Source organism: Brassica rapa, chromosome A07 (assembly GCF_000309985.2).
Source record: "Brassica rapa cultivar Chiifu-401-42 chromosome A07, CAAS_Brap_v3.01, whole genome shotgun sequence".
NCBI classification, from domain to species: Eukaryota; Viridiplantae; Streptophyta; class Magnoliopsida; order Brassicales; family Brassicaceae; genus Brassica; species Brassica rapa.
Genome location: NC_024801.2, coordinates 1,668,485 through 1,692,451, shown reverse-complemented (window position 1 = coordinate 1,692,451; position 23,967 = coordinate 1,668,485). Strand labels below are relative to the sequence as shown.

Sequence of the window (23,967 nt, the reverse complement as noted above, 5' to 3'; positions counted from 1 at the left end):
CATAAATTTCAGTACAAAATCGAGTATGGATTTTGAAAAAAGTGTAAGATCAATCGAAAAGAATCGTAATGGACTAAGACCAATTCGAATGAAAAGAAGAAAATAAAAACCCTAATTTTGCAATACAATAGCTGGGGATACAGAGACGGGAATAACAGAGAGGTTTCCATCTCCAATCTAGCTCCACTTGTTCAAGATCAGTCTTTCCTTTTGTTTTCAGTAGCAGGACTCATAAATCTTCTTTTGTTTCATCTACTCCATCATCCTTTGCACCCTCATTAGCGTTATGAGAAGCAAGAAACTTCTATCTGTAAGATTAAATATAATACGTTATGATCTGATGCAGCAGCATCTATGACATTGGCGCCAACATATAAGCTTATATTTTCAAATATTTTTCCTTTAGCTTATATGGTTTGGCTTTAGTTTTATTTCCTTTTTTAGATAAGTTTATGTTATCATTTTTCTTATGGGGTTTGTCTATTCGAAAGGAAGCAGAGTTGAGGTTCTTATGTTTTCCATACTTTGATAATTTAAGACAATAGCGCTTTCTCTTATTTCTTTGTGAGATTTGATTCAATTCATCAAAGAAAAAGTTATTTTAGAAAACTCTTTGATTGATTCAAGAATAGATTTCTGCGCCATGATCACTAACAACTCACGGATAATAGACAAAGCTTACAACATTGGTCTGAATGTGATAGCGCTCTTGATATGTATATGCATTTCATCACGTGGATATAAGAATGCTTATCATCATTCATCACCATAATTTCAAATGTTGTAACGCAAATATACATTCTAGAGAGAAGATATAATCAGGACATGAACCCATTGCTCGGTGCATGAAAATTATGAACAGAAAGTATAACCAAGAGAATGAAACTAGTTTGACCTGTCTATATCTCCTGAGTACTACTTGAAGAACAATTAAAAATATAAACAAGAAAAAAAAATTATCACTTGTTTTCGAAGATCAGTTAGAAATCCTAAGATTTGAAAATCATAAATCGATTCATAATTTTTTTTTTTTGACGTCTAACGTACTCAAGCTTGAGGTGGTCTGAGTAACCAGATCAGAATAGAACAACCAATGAAAAGTAACTCCCTGTGAAAGGTCCTAGCAGTCTTAGCTAAAAAATCAGACATCTAGTTGCGCACTCGTGGCACATGGGTGATTTTGAATTCCGAGAAACAAATCTGAAGCGTCTCTATCTTCTCCAACTCTGTCGCGAAGCTTGGCCACTCCTGGGGCTCCTTTATCATTGCAATCAGTTCCTTGCAGTCAGTCCCAAAGCTCTGGCATGGCGAGTGTTGAAGCATATTCTCCATCGCCCATCGCAGTGCTTCTACCTCCGAATGCAATGCTGATTCACATCGAGTAAAATTCCGTGTTCCCATAAGTTGTATGTTCTCCCCGCTATCCATCCAAACCCATCCACATCCACTAAAGCGATCTGAAGTTGTCCAGGACCCATCTAGCATGCAAATATTACCCAAGCTTAAGACTTGGATGTCCTCATTATCGCTGGCCTGTACTACCGGTGGTATCATCTCATTTGCATTAAACCATGCTTGACATTCACTTTCTGCGTATCAAACTAGTTCCAAAGGGTCTCTGTCTATTCCCCTGAATAGCTTATCATTACGAGCCTTCCAAATATACCAAATTATCCAGGGTCTAGTTCCAAAGGGTCTCTGTCGATTCATAATTTAAAATAAACAATAGTACATCAAAAATTTGTTTTGGAATCCATTACCAATTGCTTCATTAAACTTTTATTAGTTTTAGCCTTTAGGAGTTAGATATTCATTTAATATGGTTCTCAAATTATATTGTTTTCTTTTTTTTTTGACATCGAGACAGACTTTCTGGTGATGAATTGAACAAAAATGCTGTTACAAGGACATAGACTAGGTTCAGAACATCTGCAATGGGAGTCCTTAAGAGAGAGTCCTTAAAATAATAATTAAATAATCAGTAGACTTCACCAAAAACTAAAGATTCAATCATTTAAATCTCTAAATAAGAATTCTTTCTTAGTGAATCTTTATACTATTTACGGGTCTCTACGACATGTGGAAAACCGCGATTGGTTGATATTTTTTTTTTAAATCTGAAAAAGAAAAAAGAATAATACTTAAAAAGTCAAAATACACTTTTTCTAAAGACTCTTTTTTGGGTAACACCATTGCGGGTGCTCTCATACAACTCGAATTCTATTGTCAATGATTAATACATTTTAACAATTCTTTTTTAAAAAAATACATTCTAACAATTTTGTAAAAAGTAGAAACCCTACTGACTATAAATTTTAATATTTTAATTTTTTTATTGTTATCGGTTTGATGGTTTATAAATTTTATTCAAATGTTTTGTTTTTATTAGTTACGTTGAAATCTACTGTTCTCGGGATAATAATTCTTAATTATTTATTTCAGTGAATATAATTTTATAATAGTATTCATATCTTTTTAGAATTAGAAAAGAGATATGTATAGTATTATGTTAATTATAACATAAATTTAATAAATTTTTTAAATATACAAAACTCTCTACAAATTAACAAAACTCTACACATATATAACATAGCTCTATGCAAATTTAACAATCTTTTAAAAAAAAACCCAATCCTATCCAAATTCAAATCACAAAGTTAACCTGTATAGAGTTCGAATCACAAAGACCAGCCATATCATAACTTAAATACATTATTTACTAGTCAAATATATCATACTTTAGAAGTTACCACTCGAGAGAAAGTAACTCGTTCTAACTATCTACTACTAAGGTAAAATAAAATATTCTTAATTTCATGAGAAAAACGTATATGTCTAGTGAGACAAAAAGTTCGTTCTTGGTTGATGAGCCCCCCCCCCCCCCCCGCAACGAACGACAAGAGGATCCAAATCAACTCAGGCCTCAAAAGTCATCTTCCTATTCTTTTTCATATTTATTTGTTTCAACTTTATATTTTTCTTCTTTATCTATAAATGGAACAAGACAAAGTGATTACTTTCTTACTTGCGTCTTTAATTATAAAGTTACAAAGTGGATGCTCCTTGATAGATAACTAAAATTTGATCCCCGCCCCCACGCCAATATTTGATTTAACTTATGTTCAACGTAAACTCATAAACCGCTGATTTTATAAAAAAATTTCATGTATATTTTTTATGTTTTGTAATTTACATATAGATTAAAATATATTATTTTATAATATAGATGTTTGATAATATTTTTTTTATTTGTACATAATATTATATTAAAGAATTTATATCTTGATGCAATTTGATGTACTTATACTATTTATATATTAACCTGTTTTTTTTTTTGTTAATTTATTATAAAATGAAACAACATACTAAATTGTTTTTTCATCACCCATTATTAATATTATATGAATATTAACTAAATTGACCATACTAAAAAGATTATCTCCTTTTAATACATGCGATTTAGTTAATATTCGTACAATATTAAAAATGGTCAATACATGAATATCGATTTGGTTTGATAAGCTTTGGAATTATAATTAATTAATTTAAATTTATTTGAAATATAGTGGTAGAATCTATAAATACAAAAAGAAAGTACCTAATTTATTATAAATATAATGGCTAAATATGTAAATAAAAATACTAAAAATACTGATATCTATGTTTTCAAACAATTCTCATTTATACTGATATTCATGTTTCCAAACAGTACGAAAATGTATCGTTGTTTTAATAATATATATTTAAATTGATTTTAAATGTAGTGGCAGAATCTGTAAATAAAAATAGATACAGAAAATATCTAATTTATTATAAATGCAATAGCTAAATGTATAAATAAAAAAATATTAAAAATATTGATATCTTTATTTTCAAACAATTTTCATTCATATTGGTATTCATGTTTTCACATACCAAAATATATTTTAGTTTTAATAATATAGATAAGTAAAAAACAAAACGTCAGTTCAACTGATTCCACAACAAAACAAGTATTTTTATAGAACTGTTAACGAGGAACATCAATATGAGGAAGATAAACAAATTCCTCATAATATATTGTGTGGCGTAATTAGACTTTGGCATAATACACAGAAACAAGAGAACCAAACCGAGTCGCACAAAACAAGAGGCTAGGTTTGATTTTGATAAGCTTAAAATTAACTAAACAGATTTATGCAGAGCCGGCCCTTGGACCAAGCCAAGCAAGCCACTGCTTCCGGCCGTTTTATTATATATAAAGATAATTTCGGCCACATTTTTCAAATATTCTCCTTTAGTCTAGTGGCAAAATCCGAATGTATTGGACTTGTTTAGTCCAACCAAGGTTCAAACCTCTTCAAAAGTGGCGAATTTTTTTTAATTTGTTTCTCGTCCTGGATTAGTAAGGACCGGCTCTGAACTGATGTATAACAAAATTTCGGTTGTTGGTATTTCCAAGAACCAAACAAGTATCCGAAAAACGTAACAATAATATTTGTATAATTTTACAATATCTAGTACATGTTATGCTTTAACAAAAAACAAATCTAGTACATGTTATAATCTATACTATACTAAAAGTAGAATAAGATCATCATTTAGCCTATCCACGTAGACACTAAAAATCAACCACTCAGAAACAATATTTCTGCCACGTCACATTTGATCTTATGCCATTCTAAATAAACACGTCCAGCCCATTCAAAATCATTTACGAAACTGTGTATTTGGCAAATAACATAAATCCATCATTGGGCCCATTTTTGTCTTAAACGTTTTTTTTTTGGACAACCTAATACCTGTAAATGCCGTATAGCCATGGTTTTCTTCAATCTATTGTTTCAACACCTTTGTCACTACAGCTTCCCATCCTTCCGCATGAACGTATACGTTCAACATGTAAACCTCATAAAGCTCAAATATTTAATTTGGTAACATCATGAGTCGGTTTCCATTCCACCACCTCTACACCTTATATATCCCTCATCACTTTCTTCCTTCTCCCCTTTACCATAGTCACATAAATCAAAACATCAGACCTATTAATTGCAACCCAAACGCCGAAATCATATAGCAAGGTCCGCATAGCTTTCTTCTTCAGTGACGTCGTTTCTGGTCTGGGGCAGTCTGAACTTCGGTTTCGATCAATTCATTTTGGTCTGGATCTCCTTCTTATTGATTAACAGGTATGAACTCATCTTTCTACGACCAGAATTGTGCTATTTAGGATTCAATATCACTGACTGAAACTAATCAACGACAGGGTTGTGTCATCCAAGTGTCCATCTCCTAAAACCGTATAGCCCAAGATTTACATCTCGGTTTGCCTTTTCTTATTTTACGTTTTCTCATATCAAATTGAACAGTTTGATTCCTTCATTTTAAGCTTTAAAACCCATTTGCTGCAGCTTTTTTATATCATTATCAGAGCTAAGGATGTCAGACGTACGAATCATGACTGTAAAGGTTTTCTTTACGTGATCATTACAACTTAGCACTAGAAAGGTTAATGTGTTCTGTTTTCCTGTTTTAGTACATAGAGTAGGTAGGATATTTCATTATGGTCTGAATTCATCATCACTTTTCACTGTATACGCTTATCTGAATTTTAGCCATGGACATTGTACTTTTTTCAGAGTTATCCGTCTTTGATTTGGGGAATGATGCTCATGTAACAACTCACCTGAAAGAATGTTCTCCATCTGAGCCTCACAAAGGATTTACAGTTAAAGGTATATGAAACCTTTAGTTCCATATGTACCTAGATAATGATTAGTCTTTAAGACGGTAATTTTTTATTGTGTCTTCCTGTTATGACAATTACATTCTCCATCAGGTTTAGGTCAAACAAACTCTAAGAGTCCGCCTAATTCTCCACAGCAATCAGGCAGGTGAGTAGCATTCACGATTTTGTTTGTGTAAAGTTTGTGTTTGATAATGAATTAGCTTCCAGAAAAGTCAATGATGGGCTTGCCTTGAAACAGTTCCATGGGAGGGATAAGGACAAGATGGAATCCCATGCAACACTGTTTACTCACACTCCCGTATTTATAAACATAAGGATATGTTAAGAGATTTTTATGTTCTCCACAAACTAAGATCGACTCTACTCTTCTAATAGGTACATAAACATGAGAAGCTTCTATTAAGCAACTGCATGCATATTCAGCGGAGAAAGCCAATTGGAAGGTAATCTATTAATCTGTTTTTTCATTGGAAGGTGAGAAGCTTTAGGTTTGGAAGTTTAGCATAGAAGGTAATTGTAGCTTTCTTTGGGAGGGGATGCTTGATCGTTCTACTGCTATTATATAGTCATGATCATATTATTTTGCTATTTGTACCTGATATTCATTTAAGCGTAATCGTAAGCGAGTATACAAATCAACAAAAGAAGTTCGGCTGGAGAACTTATTATTTTCCCGTGTTATCTTACACTCGACAAAACCAACGAACTGGGGACATATAAACATATACTAACTTTAGATTACCAAACGCAGTTATCACATCAAGGGAGAACAAATCAGTAAAATGCATAAGAAAAAGCTCTAAATCAGCGCCAAAAACTGGTGAACAAACATATATATGGTATGTGGTTATCTAAATTCGGACCTTAAACTATATTTTCCAAGATTTGCTAAACAAGGAAAACAAAAGACTTACAATATGAAATATTTTAACTCTATGTTTTTCAAATCAGACAGAAGAGGTAACCGTTTAGGTGAGATAATTGCTTGAAGCATGGGATTGTTCTTCACGTTAGAATCATGTATCATTCGTCATGTTTTGTCTTTATTTAGTGTGTTTATTTATGTGCTAATAAAAGAACACTTGAAATGAAATATATAAAACTAGCTTATTGTTGGTTATAGAGACTGTCTGAAGATGGGGGCAATGTAGAGCTTATAGGCTATTCGTATATTGAGCACAAATTTTGCAATTTTACAACAAAACAGGAGATAAATAAAGGATTTAGTCTATGAGGTGAAAAGTGAGTTGTCGAAAAGAGTCTCAACGATGGGACCACATGGTTAAACTCATTAAAATCAATTTAGGTAAGCCTTTCAATACCACATAATTTGAAACCGTATGAAACTTGACTTATGATTTTCTGTAAGTTTCATCACTAAGCGGTGACTTTAATCTTGGATCCACATCTGCATGGATGAGACGCCATAATCTTTCTGTGATGGCCGTCTAATTCATTTTAGCTTTGTTTCACGGTAAAGTTGGTATAGAAAAAAAGGCAGCCAAACAATTTATAGAACTGGCTGAATTTAACATTATGAAAATACAATGAAATTTTTTTATACAAACTACTACATAAAGTAAAATAACGAAAAAAATTTAATTAAAATGTGAAAAAATAGAAAAGACAAATAATAGTAGGAATAAATAAAATTGTAACAATACTTTCTAATACTATTATTTAAATATAACCAATAAATAAGTTTGATTAACAAACTATGTTATGCAATAGATCTACTAATTTTTGCAATCAATTAGTAAAATATATTATCAAAATGTGTAACATATTTCAAATATTATAGACTTTCATGTAAAACTGTAAAAGTAAACAAACGTTACTGATCTTACCATAAAACAATATTAATACAATTTGTAAATTAATTTGATTAATTATAATACTATATAAAATACTTAAGATTATATTTAGTCATAATTCTTTATACTCATCTTCTGTATCTATTATTTAACAAAAATATTAAATATTAGTTATATTTCATCAAACATTTAGTATATAGGTCGAAAATGAAATATTATATTACCATATACACATCTAAAATAGCTAAACAATACTCTTTTATATATACACATGTGTACACAAAATTATATAACAAATACATGATGAATATTTACTAAATACCCAGCTAAATAAAAAAAAATTAAAATAAATATATAACTAATGGTGTGATAAAAAAAATTCAAAAAATTCACATTTGGTAATCTAAAGTTAGTATATGTTTATATGTCCCCAGTTCGTTGGATTTACAAATTCACATCGGTCTTCCTAGCAACAACTCTTCTAGCCAATGGGAACATAATAAACTATGAGAGCTACACATAGCCACATGGAAAGGTACAGACCAATGGTACCTTTCACAAACGTCGATCACTTCTAATGCTCTCGGAATAATTTCCAGCTTTCACTGTTTCAGAAAACCATTGTGATGCAGTGGCAGCTTCCACAATTTAAAATTGCTATTTTCAAAAAACAAAATTAAATAAACTAACAAACAAAAAATTATTTAAAAATCACTGGATCTATAGATTAATTCTATGGAAAGAGGACCAATTAAAAAAAGGATAATAATCTAGAAACACTAAAATCATGTAAAGAGAAAATTAATAAAAGGTATATCACTACTATTGTACATAGTTTTGTTTAAGACCATCTCCAATGTAAAATTTTATTTTTTACTTTAAAATAGAGTAAAAGTGGATATAGAGTAAAAACATGGGCGGATCTAGACACATTTACAGTTGGGGGCACAATGTTAAAAGTATCAAAAATATAATTAGATTGGAGGCACTTTTCATATTTTCCTCTTAATCTATAAAATATTTAATTAAATACACTGAAATTATTTAAGAGAAAACAAAAAAGAGTAGGGGGCACAGGACCCCGTACCCGTACGTTTGCGTCTGTCCATGATTAAAAATGCTGTAATCCAACTTTATTTCTAATGGAATGATGAACCAAAAAAAATACCCCATAAACGGAGTAAACTCTATTATGGAATAAAATATGAAACTGAGTTGGAACATTACTTACTCCATTTTTACTTTTACTTCATTTTGGAAAAAAATAGAAAGGGGTTGGTGATGCTCTAAAGCATCCCTAACTATGCCACACGTGAATTCTAATTTCTACCAGTAAAAAGTTGCTAATCATCAATTGTAACACCAAACAAAATTAGATCCAACACCGGTTTAGGTTTCAATACGGCCTTCCTCATTAGCTCATCATTTAGCAACGTATGTGAATATTCCATAGTAATTAATTTTATAAAGAATGTAGAAAAGTTAACGACTCAACTTACTATGAATAATATTTTACTTAAACCCCACTATTGATGTTATTGGCAGCTTCAGAAAAACCATATGCATCAAAATAAACAACATATAATCAGTATGAAAATGCAAAAATAATATAGAAGATCAAATGTTAAATTTAACAAGAGATTAATATAAGAAATCTATCTTCATTTGCTAATGTTGTAGACATTTTTCGATTTATTGATTTTAAATTATGTATAACTTTTAAGAAATTTGTTACTAAAACAATCAAAATAATTATAAACAAATAACCCGGGCGTAGCCCGGACAAAATCCCTAGTTATTTATATCTTACAATACTAAAAGTTCTAAAAGTGTCCACATCATCTGTTTAATTCCACCAATCATAAGGTTGTCTGATGCCACGTCATGCCGTCATCGATCGATAACAGATTAATAGTGTGTAAGTTTTTTTTTGGAATGATATGGGCTTTCTCATATGATCTGTAAATATTTTTCTCTCTATAACTTAATGCCGCGAATTTCTTTTCCTTTTCACTATTAGTCCTAACTCCTAACTTAAGAGTAAATAAAAAAACGTATGAATTATGATCTATAAATGAAAGATATATCTTAAACATACGTATTTAATTCGATCGGTGACATTCATGCCGAAGATGAACGGTTTGGAACTTATATATAAAAGTGAAAAGAATAACTCAAAGAACAAAATTACATTAGAATCACCTTCCACTCTTCCATTTCACTTTTTGCTTTCAGAAGCCAGAGAGCTGCTACGATTTGCCTCATGATCTTTTTTTCCAAAACAAAAACTCTCGAACCTATTTTAGTTGCTGGCAAATTCATGCCTCTTCCATATCACCGTATCCTCCTCATTTTCTGTCGGTGGAGGTCGTCTATTGTGGTATTGGATCACCGGGACAGAGGAAAGTCCACAGACTACGACGAGTGAATCTTGATGTAAGCCTAAAACTCTTTTCGATTGAATACTTTTTAATGTTAAAGGTCTGAGCCTAAACTTTTCTGATGCAAATACAAGGAACTAGGTGCCATGGAATAATCGCTGGAAGGCTAACTCAATATTGCTTTCACGGAGAGTAAATCTCTCTTCGCCGCGCTTAAGAGCAGAAACATGGCTGATCGGCTTCTTCCACTAAGAGGAAGCATGCGTCTAGGAGATAAGAAGATCAAAAGGATGCTGAAGTTGACGCATTAGAGCTACACCACCATCGACGATCTGGAGAAAGTATCCATGGCCGTCGCTTCTCAAATTAATGGCGGCGGAGGAGGCACGAAATGAAGCTATCGGCGGTGGTGGTCAGTTCTAGGTTACAAACAAATCTACTGATCTCTTTGTCTCAATATCTAACACAATTTTGGTGTATTTCTTCTACGATTTAATTTTCTTAGGTTGTGATTAATAAAAATTGTCATTTTATTTTTTTACTTACTTTTGGTTTTATTTTGATAGATTCATCATAGAACTATAAACTAATGTATTATCCATAAAGCTAATAAGATTTTATCATATGAGTCATATAGCTGACTCACACAAGAATGGAAGTTGGAACCATGAAAAATGATGGGTTTGAGGACTGTTTTGCTTTCACTCTAATATATTTGTCTTTCATCAAACATACTTTTATATGTTCCAGGTGTTCTACCTTATCGGCCTGCACAAAGTTGTTTTTACTTTACTTGCTCCAGGTTCACTCATTAAAGTGTGTCCGTTTAAGTGGATTTAGTCTTCCTTCACATCTTGGGTAATTTATTGTACCAACATATAATTGTTTATGTTTCCTTTTTAGTTTTCAATCCATTTGTGTTGGTTGGTTGACTGAAAGCTGTTAACAAATTTGATAGGAATGTGTTGAGATATATTATCTTATGCATGTTTCCTATGCATAAGCTATTTTTCATTAGGTAGCTACAATGATACAGTTCTTTGATGTTGAGGATGTACCCAATTGATGTTGCTTGCTATTTCTTTAGCCAATTTGAACACTGGTGTGAAATAACTGTTGTTTTTGCTATAATACTGCGAATAAGAAAATAAACGGTTCATCTTCTTAAAGAAAAACGTATGATGATGAGCTTTGACATGTAGCACGTGCATATATATCTTATTAAAGTAGAATTACTTTAAGTTTTTGTTTAGCAACATACATAGCAATTAAAAAATATATACGAAAATGACTCAATCTAATTACTTGTTTTGTGCAACGGGTCCAATCTAATTAACTAAAAACATATTTTGTCTAAATTAATCATTAAACAAAATTCAAAAAAAAAAAATTCAAAAATATACATGTATTCAAAAATTGATTTTTACTAATGTTTATTTTAATTTTGTTTAATGGACCACCGGAATAGAATTAGATATACAATACTATAAATAACTATAATATTTGGATTACAATATCAAATAAACAATGAAACAAAAAAATTAATATATGAATGTATTAGTATTCATTTATTTGTATTACAAATACAATAAATGTCAAACAATAATATATAACGGGCCATAATTTTTAAAATCCAACAATTACTAATTAGTTATGAATTTGTAATGTTTTACAAATTAAAGCAAACACCCGTGCGGATGCACGGGTCAAGATCTAGTTACTATTATAAATAGTGTGGATTACGTTTTTGTATATTACGTATTTTCGTTACTATATTTTCTTCAACATGTGTTTTTAACTGATATTACTTTTGTCATTTAGACGTATAAATTTGAAATACATCATTAATTCAGTTAATCAGAGAGCCGAGTTTTAAAATTAATTTAGATAGTATTTTTTGACAATTTTGAAACTCATACAACTTATATATATTATATCTTTAAAATTTAGAAATAAATTGTTCCATTGGTTCTCAGAACTGGTTCTAAATTTGCTATTAGAAATTACGTGATAATAACATAAACCTAATATTTTTGAGAGAACATTTATTCTTTTATTTTTGACAATGAAAATATATCTTCCTAATAAGAAAGATATCATAAAAATGGAAATTGTTGACAAATTTTTAATAAAAACAAGATTAATTTAAAAATAGAGATGGTACGTATATGTCAAACTAAGAATAAGAGACAAAGTTCTTAAAGAAAAAAGAACAATTTTTTTTTGGTAAGACTTTTGAGGCCCTCATATTAAAGAGACTGGTTTTAGCTTCAACTAAGAGTATGACTGGTTTCCCCACTTCCACTTAGAAACGCAGTTTTTGCGATTGGTAACGGTTGTTGGCATTTTGAAGCAATCGCGAAAAATGCTACAAATCGTTTCAAACCGTTCTGAACCTTCTAAAATCAAAAAATGGATTCAGCTAGCGTTTGCGGTTGCGGAGGGTAATTTAAAAAAAAAAACTAAAAATATTCAATAAAACTTTTAAATTGAAATAATACAAATTGTAAAATGTATACATATTATATTACAAAATTTTAAAACAAAAATATTTTTCTACAATCTTTAAAAAATCAATAGAATGATTTTATAAATATAATTTTTATTTTTATATTTATTATAGTATTATGATTTTTAATGCTTTAATAATTATATAAAATGCAAATATTGTTAATTTATTATTTAACAACTGTTGCATTTGGTTAGGTAGTTTACCAGTCATAAAATCCTCGCAAATGCACTAATTTATAATCACTATATCAGTCGTACAAATCTCTAAAAAAGACTTAAAATCGCAACCACCCACATCCGCAAACTCCTGCAACCGCACCTGCAACCGCTGCAGTTACACCAGTGATACCCAGTGATGCCCTCACTGGAAATGGAAAAGTATTTGAAAAAGAACGTGTGAAAGTGAGCAATAGACTCTATCACTATGTATTCCCTTATGAATAACTTTGAACTAAGAAATTATATTTTCAGTCTAACACATTAATAATATGCTTGATTGACTTGGCTGAGGATAAATTGTCAAGTTTTTTAAAAATCAAATAAATTATTTGGATTTTCATAGAGAAAAATACACAAATATCTCTTAGAAAATATTATTATGTTTTGATATTTTATTTTAAATTTGTTTTGTTGCGTGGAAACAAAAGTACTTGACTAGGGTTTTTAATGTACTAGTGATCACTAGATTTTAGTTGCTCTTCATTTCGCCTATGCCTTTTCATATAGTTCTTAGAACCAAGTAATAAATGCTTATTAGTTAAAATTTAAAAATTCATATTGGTTGATTTTAACATTAAAAAAATTTGAATTTTATGTTAATTTAACCATAATTCATCAAAATTAAATAAACAAGATAAGAGACTAACTAAATTTTAACTAATACTATTTTAACTTAATTACCAGTTTATATGGGTTTTCTGGTATTGAAAAGAAGAAAAATAAATTTTAATAATTACAAAATTGTAGTCACCAAAAATAATAAAAATTACAATTACTCTAATAATTTACATCATAAATATATATAAACTCAAATACAATCTTTTAAAAATATCTTAAGTTAATTAAAATATATGGAAAGAAATCTGGGGGTAGCCTGAAAAGTTTTATATATGTATAATTTTACAATATCTAGGCATGACGATTCGATCTTCACTTTATAATAAAAAGATATTTTTTATCTCAAATTATAAAATTTTGGATCCCTAATTTTATTTACCATAACAATCCAAATAACTCAGTGATTACGGCTTTGCCAAATCATGTGATGTCTTGCTATCGCTTACCAAAGGCTATGCAAAAAAACTGACTAGTGCGGTACACAATTTTGGTGGAGCCCTGGCGGTAACACAAGAGAATGCATTAGAAATCATGGGATAAAGTATGCATTAGTAAGGATGAGGGAGGTTTAGGGTTTAAAGATAGGGGTTTTTGTCAAAACTAACTCACAACTTGATTTTAACCCGAAACCTATACCCAAACTTGAATCAAATGCAAAACTAACCTAAAAGCCTAGTGAAATTACAGCTCAGCCCCTTGTGACCAAACAAAAAAACAGAAGCCATTTTTACGAATATAGCCCCAGTAAATTGTCTGAGTCGTCTGAGATGTTGGAAGTCGTCTGGACGACTGAAGTGTAAGTCGTCTGGTACCAGTTTATTTTAAAAATAATTTATAAATCTTGTAAAAAAATATTTTAATGCGTGAAAAATAAAAATCAAGTAATTATAAACAGTTTTAAGTGATATAAATTAAGATATGATAAAATTGATTTGTTTTGAAGATAGATGAGTGGAAGTAGTGAATCATGAAATACTTTGGTTTAGGAGTTTGGCAAACATATGTTGTAGTATTGTATGTATTGTTAGGGTTAGATTTTGGAAAACTAAAATGTTTTTTTTCAAAAATTAGATTTCACCAATATGTGTTTATTTCTGTGTATAGTAAACACTTTTCAAGTTTGATTTGATTTTATGAAGTGTTTAATTATATATATAAGTTTAGGGGTTATGTTTAGGGTGTGGACGACTTATATTTCAGTCGTTTGTTGAATAATTTACTCGAACGACGTATATTTCAGTCGTCCACATCGTACCAAACCTTTAATTTTACCAATGTACGTTTTAACCTAACCGGATCATTTACCGGACATATAAAAGCTAGTTTAGGGGTTATGTTTAGGGTCTAGACGACTTACATTTCAGTCGTCTGGTGAAGAAATTAAAATAGACGACTTACATGTAAGTCGTCAAAATATTCCCGCCTAAAATTTTTTAAAAAAATTATTTTCCCGCTTAAATAATTTAAACCAGACGACTTACTTGTAAGTCGTCTGGAAAGTCTTCTATTTTAGTTTCCCGCTAAAAATATTTAATTTCCCGCAAAAAATGTTAAACTCTTCTGGACGACTTACATGTAAGTCGTCTGTTTTAATTTCTCACCAGACGACTGAAATGTAAGTCGTCCAGGAAGTCGTCTGAGTCAAAAATATTTAACCTAATTGGATTTTTTGTCTCCCTATATAAAGAAAAATTTACACATTCTCTCTCCTTCTCTCAAATGGCTGCAACAAAAATGTAATGTTCATCATTCTAAAACTCTCCAACCTCTCTCTAATCTCTTTGACTTAAAAACATCAAATTTTATATGATTTTTTCAGTTTTGTCTCATGTATTTCTTACTAATCTATCTCTTTTGCAGGTTTTTAATCAAATGGTACTCATCTTCCACTAATTTAAAGGTAGATCTATTAATTTTAGATATGTATTTTGTGTGTTCTATAAATATAGATTTATCTAATCTTTCATTCATTTTCTCTATTTTTAAGTCATTTGAAAGTTTTTGGATATGCAGGTTTTTCAGATCTGGATTTGATATGCAGGTTTTTCAGATCTGGAAGACTTCTAGGACGACTTACCTGTTAGTCGTCTGGAAGTCGTCTGGACTTCTTGGAAGTCGTCTGGACTTCTTGGAAGTCTTCTGACAAAGTCGTCTGGACTTCCAGGAAGTCGTCTGGACTTCCAGGAAGTCGACTGGACTTCCAGGAAGTCGTATGGACTTCCAGGAAGTCGTATGGACTTCCAGGAAGTCGTCTGGACTTCCAGGAAGTCGTCTGGACTTCCTGGAAGTCATCTGGACTTCATGGAAGTCTTCTGACGAAGTCTCCCTTTCATAATAGATCTGAGCGTTTTGGTAAGTTCTTATGTCTGATTTTTCTTCATTTGGTAACTTCTTGTTGTATAAAGTTCTTATTTTTTTCCCAAACTAAAACTCTCCAAACCCACTGTAATCTCTTTGACTTGAAAACACCAAACTTTATATGAATTTTTCAGTTTTGTCTCATGTCTTTCTTACTAATCTATCTTTTTTTCAGGTTTTTAATTAGATGATACTCATCTTCCACTAATTTAAAGGTAGATCTACTATTTTTAGATATGTATTTTTGTGTGTTCTGTAAAGGTAGATTTATCTAATCTTCCACTCATTTTTTCTGTTTTTAAGCCATTTGAACGTTTTTGGATATGCAGGTTTTTCAGATCTGGATTTAATATGCAGGTTTTTCAGATCTAGAAGACTTCTGGGACGACTTACCTGTTAGTCATCTGGAAGTCGTCTGAAAGTCGTCTGGACTTCTTGGAAGTCTTCTGACAAAGTCGTCTGGACTTCCTAGAAGTCGTCTGGACTTCCTAAAAGTCGTCTGGACTTCCTGTAAAGTCGTCTGGAAGTCGTCTGAACTTCCTAAAAGTCTTCTGACAAAGTCGTCTGAACTTCCTGGAAGTCGTCTGGACTTCTTAAAAGTCTTCTGACAAAGTTTTCTTCCATATCAAGTGGAGTCCAAGCTTGTCTTTGTAGAGGAATGATCTATAATAGTTTTGTTTGTGGTCTGTTTTGTGAATTGCATGTCTACTCTTTTAGTTGTGAATTTTTTGTAAAATCAGTAATAATATTTTCCAAGATGTATTAAATGTGCTAACAATGTGTTTACACATTTACAAATCAATGAAATAATAGACTTCAGTAGCCTTTTTTTATCTTTGGATCTCTCATATGCAATAATAAACTCCAATGGCCTTTTTCTCATCTTAATAAACAAGAATGTTGGTAGCTTCATATTGATACAACATTTTAAGAAGCATTTTAACCCTTCTTCCAACTCATAACAATAGTCATCATTATTGTCTATAACAATAATACTTAAGAGATGGAAACAAACAATAGTAACTAGTCAAAGCATATCATATTTTTTATAAGTTTACGTTGAAAAAGTTAGTCAAATTTAGTAAAACTAAGGGAGAGAACATATTTTGTAAATATGAGTTTTACATATCTTGAAGTTACTTATCACTCTTAAAAATACAAGTTATTCAAAAACTAACGTAGAAGACTTAAAAACTAGCGGAGAAGACGCGGACGACTTCAATCTAAGTTGTCCAGACGACTAAACTATACGTCGTCTGGTCAACGCAGAGGTTATTTTTGCAATTGACTTTAAAATCTGTTATTTCGGACGACTGAAAAATAAGTCATCTACTATTGTTTGGTTAAAAAAAATACTCCAAAAAAGCTAGACGACTTACATTTCAGTCGTCATAGGTTAGTTTTGCATTTGACTGGATTATTTCAGATGTTTGACTTTTTTGGATGACTTACATTTCAGTCGTCTAGTGAAAATTAAAATAATAATGTTTTTAAAAGTAGACGACTTACAGTTAAGTCGTCATAGGTTAGTTTTGCAATTGAAAAAAAAAACTTCAAGATTTAATTATATACAGATGACTTATAATTCAGTCATCCACGAGACGACTGAAATGTAAGTCGTCCAGGATTCACGAGGTTTGACCAGAATCTGGGAAAAAAATCCTGGACGACTTACAAGTAAGTCGTCTCGTGGACGACTGAATTATAAGTCGTCTGTGTATAATTAAATCTTGAAGTTTTTTTTTTCAATTGCAAAACTAACCTACGACTACTTAATTGTAAGTCGTTTACTTTTAAAAAATATTATTATTTTAATTTTCGGCAGACGACTGAAATGTAAGTTGTCTGGGGAAGTCAAACTTCTGAAATTATCCAGTTAAATGCAAAACTAACCTATGACGACTGAAATGTAAGTCGTCTAGGTTCTTTGGAAATTTTTTTGAAACCAAACAAAAACAGACGACTTAACTTTCAGTCGTCTCAGATTACATATTTCAAAGTCAATTGCAAAAATAACCTCTGCGTTGACCAGACGACTTCCAGGTAAGTCGTCTACAGCCAGACGACTTCCCAAGTAAGTCTTCTGACGAACAGATCTGGAAAAAAACTCGATGTCATACCTTAAATTGGTGAGATAAGTTCCTTAGCATACATAAGGCTTCTCCAAGCACACAGAATCACAAACGAAAGTAACCCACCCAGAATCGTTAGCTTCTATGACTCTATGAACCATAAAAATTTTATAATCAAAATCTTGGGTTTTTTTAGCTCATTGTGGAGGGAAAGTGAGAGATATGTTGTGTTTAGTTCACAAGAATGGAAAAAGAAGAAGGGTAAATCGATTTTGGGAGCATTAAGAGCTTCAAATTGGTTGTTCATGGTGGTTGTGGTATTGATGACAATGGCAATCTTGTAATTACTTGAAGATGATGAGTGTGAGAGAGTAAAAATGTCATTTTCGAAAAGAAAAAAAAATTGAGGGCATTTTCGTAAATTATATGAACTTGTGGGGTGAATAGGGCAAAACCAATTTTCAAAAAAAAAAAGTTATTTTTGTGTTTGACTTTAAGTTGTAGGGCAATTATGACTTTAAGTTCTCATTTAATGCTCCATACTCTTCTTCACTTCTCCATAATACATAGAAACATGAGGAGAGAAAATAAGAAAAAGTAATGACGAAACGTTTCAAATTAAAGATAACAAGAATCCTCTCCTTCAAGTCTTGCCGTTCAAAAGATCCTTCCGATCTCCCTTTCGATCCCGTCCGTTCATTTCCCCGCCCATCTCCTCCACCGGCTAACCCCATAACCACCGTCACCACCGTGCCACAGCGTCGTCGTTCTTCTTTAAGACAACACGTGTTTACCACTTTTGGCTGCGGCTCAAGTCGGAGACGCTCTTCTGCACTGTTGGATGTTTCCCGGAGGAATTCGCCGTCGTTGTCGCCGCCGCAGACGCCGACGTTTCAGTGGGAAAGCGAGGGGAAATGGCACGTGATTGCTCAAGTAGATGAGGGAGAATACGAAACGCCTCGTCGGAAAATATACGACGGTGATGATCGCCGTCGTTCAGTGAAGAAATACGCACGGCGGCGAGGGAGCATTTCCTCCACCGAGGAATACGAAGAAGAGACGGGGAGAGAGAGTCTCTTACCATCTTCCACAAACCTCTCACCGGAAAGTTCCTCTTCGGGTTTGCCACGTGTCACCAGACGACGGAGAAACCATCCGAGGAAGAAAAACACGTCGTTGGCTGTTGAGGAGAAAAGCGAGTCGCCTTCTCCTCCACCGTCTCCGGCAAGACTGTCGTCCTTCGTGCAGAGATTAATCCCGTGTACGGCGGCGGCGCCGGTTGTGATGGAAGGAGTGGCAGTGGTGAAGAGATCGGAGGATCCGTACGAAGACTTCAAGGGATCAATGATGGAGATGATAGTAGAGAAGAACATGTTTGAAGTTGCTGAGCTTGAGCAGCTTCTAAGCTGCTTCTTGACGCTAAACGCGAAACGCCACCACCGCGCGATTGTCAAAGCGTTTTCTGAGGTTTGGGTTGCTTTGTTCTCCGGTGGCAATAACAGCAGCCGAAGGTCCAGTGTTCGACTCTCGGATTATGATGAATGTTAGAAAAAAAAACATAATGTTTATGTAATTTCTTAACTAAATTATCTTTCTAATTTTTAATTAAGTGGTCGATGTAAGGGGTAGATTATGCGGCTGTGCAATGATTTAAAACTGTAATCATTATGTGCCTTCTCCAAAATTGTTTTGTCAGCAACAACATACTACACTAAAATGTACTTTGGACTCTAAAACGGTCTAGTTAAGCAAACCAGTACATCTCACACATGCACCATTGTTGACTTGTTGTCGATGGTAAGTCAGAAGCATTCCATGTCAAATTGTCCCGCCTTTGAGTTATTTATTCTTGGTACAAATGTGATTGTGAAGAAACCGAAAAACGTCTTACATCTTTAGAATTCTTTGTATGTATCGAGAATGTTGGTTATTTTGTCAATAAATAGTTTTAGAAAAAATATTTTTAAATAATAAAAAAATTGTAAAATATATTTTAATGGTTTGATTAAGTTAAAACTGCATAAATATTTAGTTTTTACCAATTCAAATATGATACATATTTCTATAGTTATGAAACTGAAATATTTATTTATACGGTATATACTTAATATAAATGATATTAAAATAATTATAAATTTTAATTTGGATATCTGTTAAATGAGATTTCCTTTTTTCGTCACGAAAAAATGAGATTTCCAACTCATGTAATTTATGATTATTTTTATTATTTATAACAAAACAAATAAACAATTGATCACAAAATTTTCAATGTAGGACTTTTAAAATTTTTAGTAATTTATAGTCATTTAAAAAAATTCAAGATATACCATATATAAAAAATCTAAATATTATTATATGCTTAATATAATTTTTATTTATTTTAATAATAGAAATAAAACAAAAGTGATAGAGGGTACACAAATTGTTACTAAATCTTTATTATCTAAAATTATCAGTTTTCATATATATTTTAAATCATATTAGGTAATTCCGTAGTTTTTATTTAAGAATTTTTTTTATAGATTACTAATTAATTGTATGTTAATTTAATAAGAAGTATAATATATGTTTAGATAGACCAAATAATAAATAACATGTATTGTATTTATTTTAATAATTAAAAAAAAATCTAAGGACTGAGAATAATTCTAGCATTGACACATTATCATAGTTCACATATTAAATGATTTTTAATTAAAATATAAGGGATTATAAATGATGTTTATTTGTTAACAAAACAAGAGTTCAAGCAACCTAAGAACTGTAGGTTTCACAATTTCTTACCATACAACACGAGAAAAAAGAACAGATGTGTTCACTTTATATTTTTTATATCGTAAATGCTTAGTAAATGACACGTGAACGGTCGATATGGACTATTTTGACTTGGCAAACGAAGTGACAAATGATTGAAATCAAAAGAGACAAGAGTTCATTTAAAAAAAAATCTGAATATTCGTCTTTTGGGCATCTCTCAGAAGCGCAATACAGATGTGTCTCATATCTTCAGTTCTTTAAGGGTTAGACAGACTATTGGAAGAGTGACTAAAGAGAATGGGTCCATAACTAGAACAGCAAGCTACCTCTGTTCAATCACTCGTGTCTGATTTTTCTTGTTTAGTGTAAAAAGCAACCTCGAGGGTCAGAGAGTGAGTAATTGAGTCTTTTTACAGCATATTTCTGGTAAAACCCAAAGCACACGGCATCAGACATTCTGCAGCATAACATGAACACTAAAAACCAGACATGCGCACTAAGTTCCACCCTCTCTTTCTCCCTCTATCTCTTAAACAAAAGATAAAGAGATTCTCTTGCAGAAATTCAGAGACAAGACATGAGACAATATGGCATATTGTTCTAGCTTTTGGTTTGGATAATTTCTTAGATTTTAAAAGTGAAGTTTGAAAAATTCTTGAGATTACTTGTCATGAAATAAAGGGTTTACAAAAGAGCTCAGCCTTGGTGTGGTGGTGGTGGTGGCATAGACATGGGATGATGGTAGTGCATTGGTTGTTGTGGCGGTGGTGGTCCACCTTGCTGCATGTGTTGCGGGGGCCACCCATGTTGGTGCATTCCCATGGCTTGAGGTGGTGGTGGTGGTCTTGGACCGCCGAAACCTTGTTGGTGATGAAGAAACTGGGGAGGTGGTGGCGGCGGCATTCCTTGAGGAGGATGATACTGCATAGGCGGTGGAACAGCTAAGCCGTGTTGTTGTTGATGCGGCTGAGATTGCCAAGATTGTGGCTGAGTTTGGTAGACTTGTGGAGGTGGTGGTGGAGGTGTTGGACGAGGACCTGGGATCGGAACAGGTTGCATGCCGCCATTGGCAAACGGACGTGGAAAACCATTAGCTTGAGGAGCAGTTGGTGGGCCGCTTGCGAATAGAGTATGAGGTCTGCTTTTCTGGGAAATTGGATTTGTGGCAGCCAAAAGCCTCTCTGCATTCACAAAAGCAATGTATTGTTGTTGTTATTCCATTAACAGAGAGACAGATTCTTAAGTATAAGTGCTCCTTCAATCAACTGAACCAACAAGTTAAGATGAGTATAAAGATCCTAACCTGCTGGAGTACCGTGGCGCTCTCCTTTGGTGTCTTTCTTGTATGCGTAAGAGACTGTTATCTGACGATTACACAGATACTGTCCGGTCATGGACTGCAATATACATTCCTAGGATTAGTTGAATAGAGAAGCTATTTATGTGAAACATATTTTGGGAGTTTGGGACTCTTTCTCGTAGCCAAGTGATAGCCAAAAGAAATAAAGAGAATGACCTCAATAGCAGCATCAGATGCATCAAAGGAGTCATAGCTAATGAAACCGAAACCACGTGAGTTCCCGGTATCAGGATCTCGCATTATCTGAAATGAAAAGTCGAGAGCATATTACTCATATGATTACAGATATGACATAACAGTAATAAAGGATTCAACCTTAGGATTAGAAGCGATCCCACCAAATGCGCTGAAAGTGTCATACAAAATCTTTTCATCCACATCCTGTAAAGTAGCAAACATTTCAGAGTAAAATTACCATTGTAGTTGAAGTAGCAATGTTCCAGAGTATAGTTACCATCAAGATAGACTTACAGGGTCAAGGTTTCCAATGAAAAGGTTAGCACCAACGTCCAAGCTCTTCTTATCTTGAGACACCTAATACAATTACAACCAAGAGAAACAAAAAACGGGGCAACTCAAAACTCACAAAGGATGCTGCAGAAACAAAGATGATACCTTGTTAACACGAATAGGCTTCCCATGGATCTTAATCATGTTAAGAACTTTAATTGCCTGCACAAAAAGGACATTTACCATTTGTGCTTCAGAAAAAAGTCTAAAACTGCACAATGAAGTCTACTTGGGAATCATTAAGAGCAAGGGGGGACTGATTGTAATTGGAGCAAAGGGATTTGGTTCAGGTATGCAGCTTCACGATTCGCTTTTCTCGCTTGAATTTCTATACACAATAGACTGTCCACAGGAGATAGGATGATGAAGTGGGGAGGACCTATTAGCACTGCCTGCTCCTTATGTGATGAGCCTATGGAAACTAGAAACCATTTGTTCTTCGAATGCAAGTTCTCAGAAGCTGTGTGGGAGAATCTTGCAAGAGGGGTCATGGGAAGTGAGTACACGAGAAATTGGAGGGAAATAGTGGAGTTGATATCTAAAGATCAACACACTACACAGCAGTTCACGCTGCGGTATATATTTCAGACATGTATACATGGATTATGGATGGAGCGAAATGGTCGGAGGCATGGTGAGAAGCCTCTGCCTACAACAACTCTGATCAAGATTATGGAGAGAAACATCAGGAACAGATTTTCATCAATCAAGACTATGGGTTACACAAAGCTGGAGGAGGGGCTTAGATACTGGTTCTCTACAAGACCAGTCTCAAGTTTATAGGGAAATATAGATCAAAAATGTACAGGAATTTTTCTTACATATGATGCATTGTAAATGTACACCAAAGGGGTTTTTTGGATTGAATAAAATTTAACATTCATTCAAAAAAAAAAAAAAAGTCTAAAACTCTTCCAAAGAAGGGAACAAGTAAATGCTTACATAGTCAGCATCTTCCTCGCTACGGAACTCAATGAATTCATATCCTAGGTGAAGACCTGTCACCCTATCTTTCGGGACGTAGACGTTCACTGAACCCAAAAACAAAAATAAAAAACACAAAGACCTAATGTGAGAATGTTCATCAAGTTCCACTAAACAAGAAACCATTAGCTATCGAAGAAACCGAGCATTGCCTATTGATGAGAGCTTACCAAGTGGGCCGGCTTGTACGAACAGTTCCCAAAGCAATTCTTCAGAAAGCTGAATCACACACACAAAACAAACTCATGAATCAATCCAAAGCCCTAACATGACTTCTCCTCGAGTACCTGGGGTTCGAGACCACCGACGTAAACAGTGGCTTCTTGGTTCCTCTCGGCGGAGTGTTGGCCCAGAAGATTAGCTCCGACTCCAGGAGCTATTCGAGTCGTCATCTACGCTCGCCGATTCAGAAAGGTTTACCATATTTCTACCTCACAGAACGAACTCTCATTGGGTTTTGCATCACTAATGGGCTTCTTCTTTTAGACCCATTAATCTTGTCCTGTTGGTTTGTTTCTGTTTTTAACACCAAAAACTATTCTATAACTCACACAAAAAGTGGTCTTGAATCAGATCACTATAAAAAGCTTTGCAATTTTAGCTAATGAATCAACAGATTTCATTTTGTGTCAGAGGTGCGTAAGAGATCTTGAAA

The 23,967-nt window shown here is 32.9% G+C and overlaps 2 protein-coding genes and 1 long non-coding RNA gene across 3 annotated transcripts; 2 read left to right on the top strand and 1 right to left on the bottom strand.

Moving 5' to 3' along the window:
* Nucleotides 1-134: 134 nt before the first annotated feature.
* On the top strand, nucleotides 135-12,121 carry LOC117126516. Its single transcript, XR_004449127.1, has 2 exons — nucleotides 135-9,978; nucleotides 10,058-12,121. It is a non-coding gene; the product is annotated as an uncharacterized LOC117126516 (long non-coding RNA).
* A 5,937-nt stretch (nucleotides 12,122-18,058) lies between these two features.
* On the top strand, nucleotides 18,059-19,392 carry LOC103828386 (transcription repressor OFP7). The gene has a single exon (XM_009103992.3). The coding sequence runs from the start codon at nucleotides 18,302-18,304 to the stop codon at nucleotides 19,247-19,249; it is 948 nt and encodes a 315-aa protein (XP_009102240.1). The 5' UTR covers nucleotides 18,059-18,301; the 3' UTR covers nucleotides 19,250-19,392.
* A 1,604-nt stretch (nucleotides 19,393-20,996) lies between these two features.
* On the bottom strand, nucleotides 20,997-23,753 carry LOC103828385 (splicing factor 3B subunit 4). Its single transcript, XM_009103991.3, has 9 exons — nucleotides 23,600-23,753; nucleotides 23,483-23,531; nucleotides 23,271-23,359; nucleotides 22,434-22,490; nucleotides 22,290-22,352; nucleotides 22,134-22,199; nucleotides 21,975-22,061; nucleotides 21,762-21,855; nucleotides 20,997-21,639 (listed from the first exon to the last, which is right to left on the bottom strand). The coding sequence occupies exons 1-9, from the start codon at nucleotides 23,702-23,704 to the stop codon at nucleotides 21,155-21,157; spliced, it is 1,095 nt and encodes a 364-aa protein (XP_009102239.1). The 5' UTR covers nucleotides 23,705-23,753; the 3' UTR covers nucleotides 20,997-21,154.
* Between the last annotated feature and the right edge of the window lie 214 nt (nucleotides 23,754-23,967).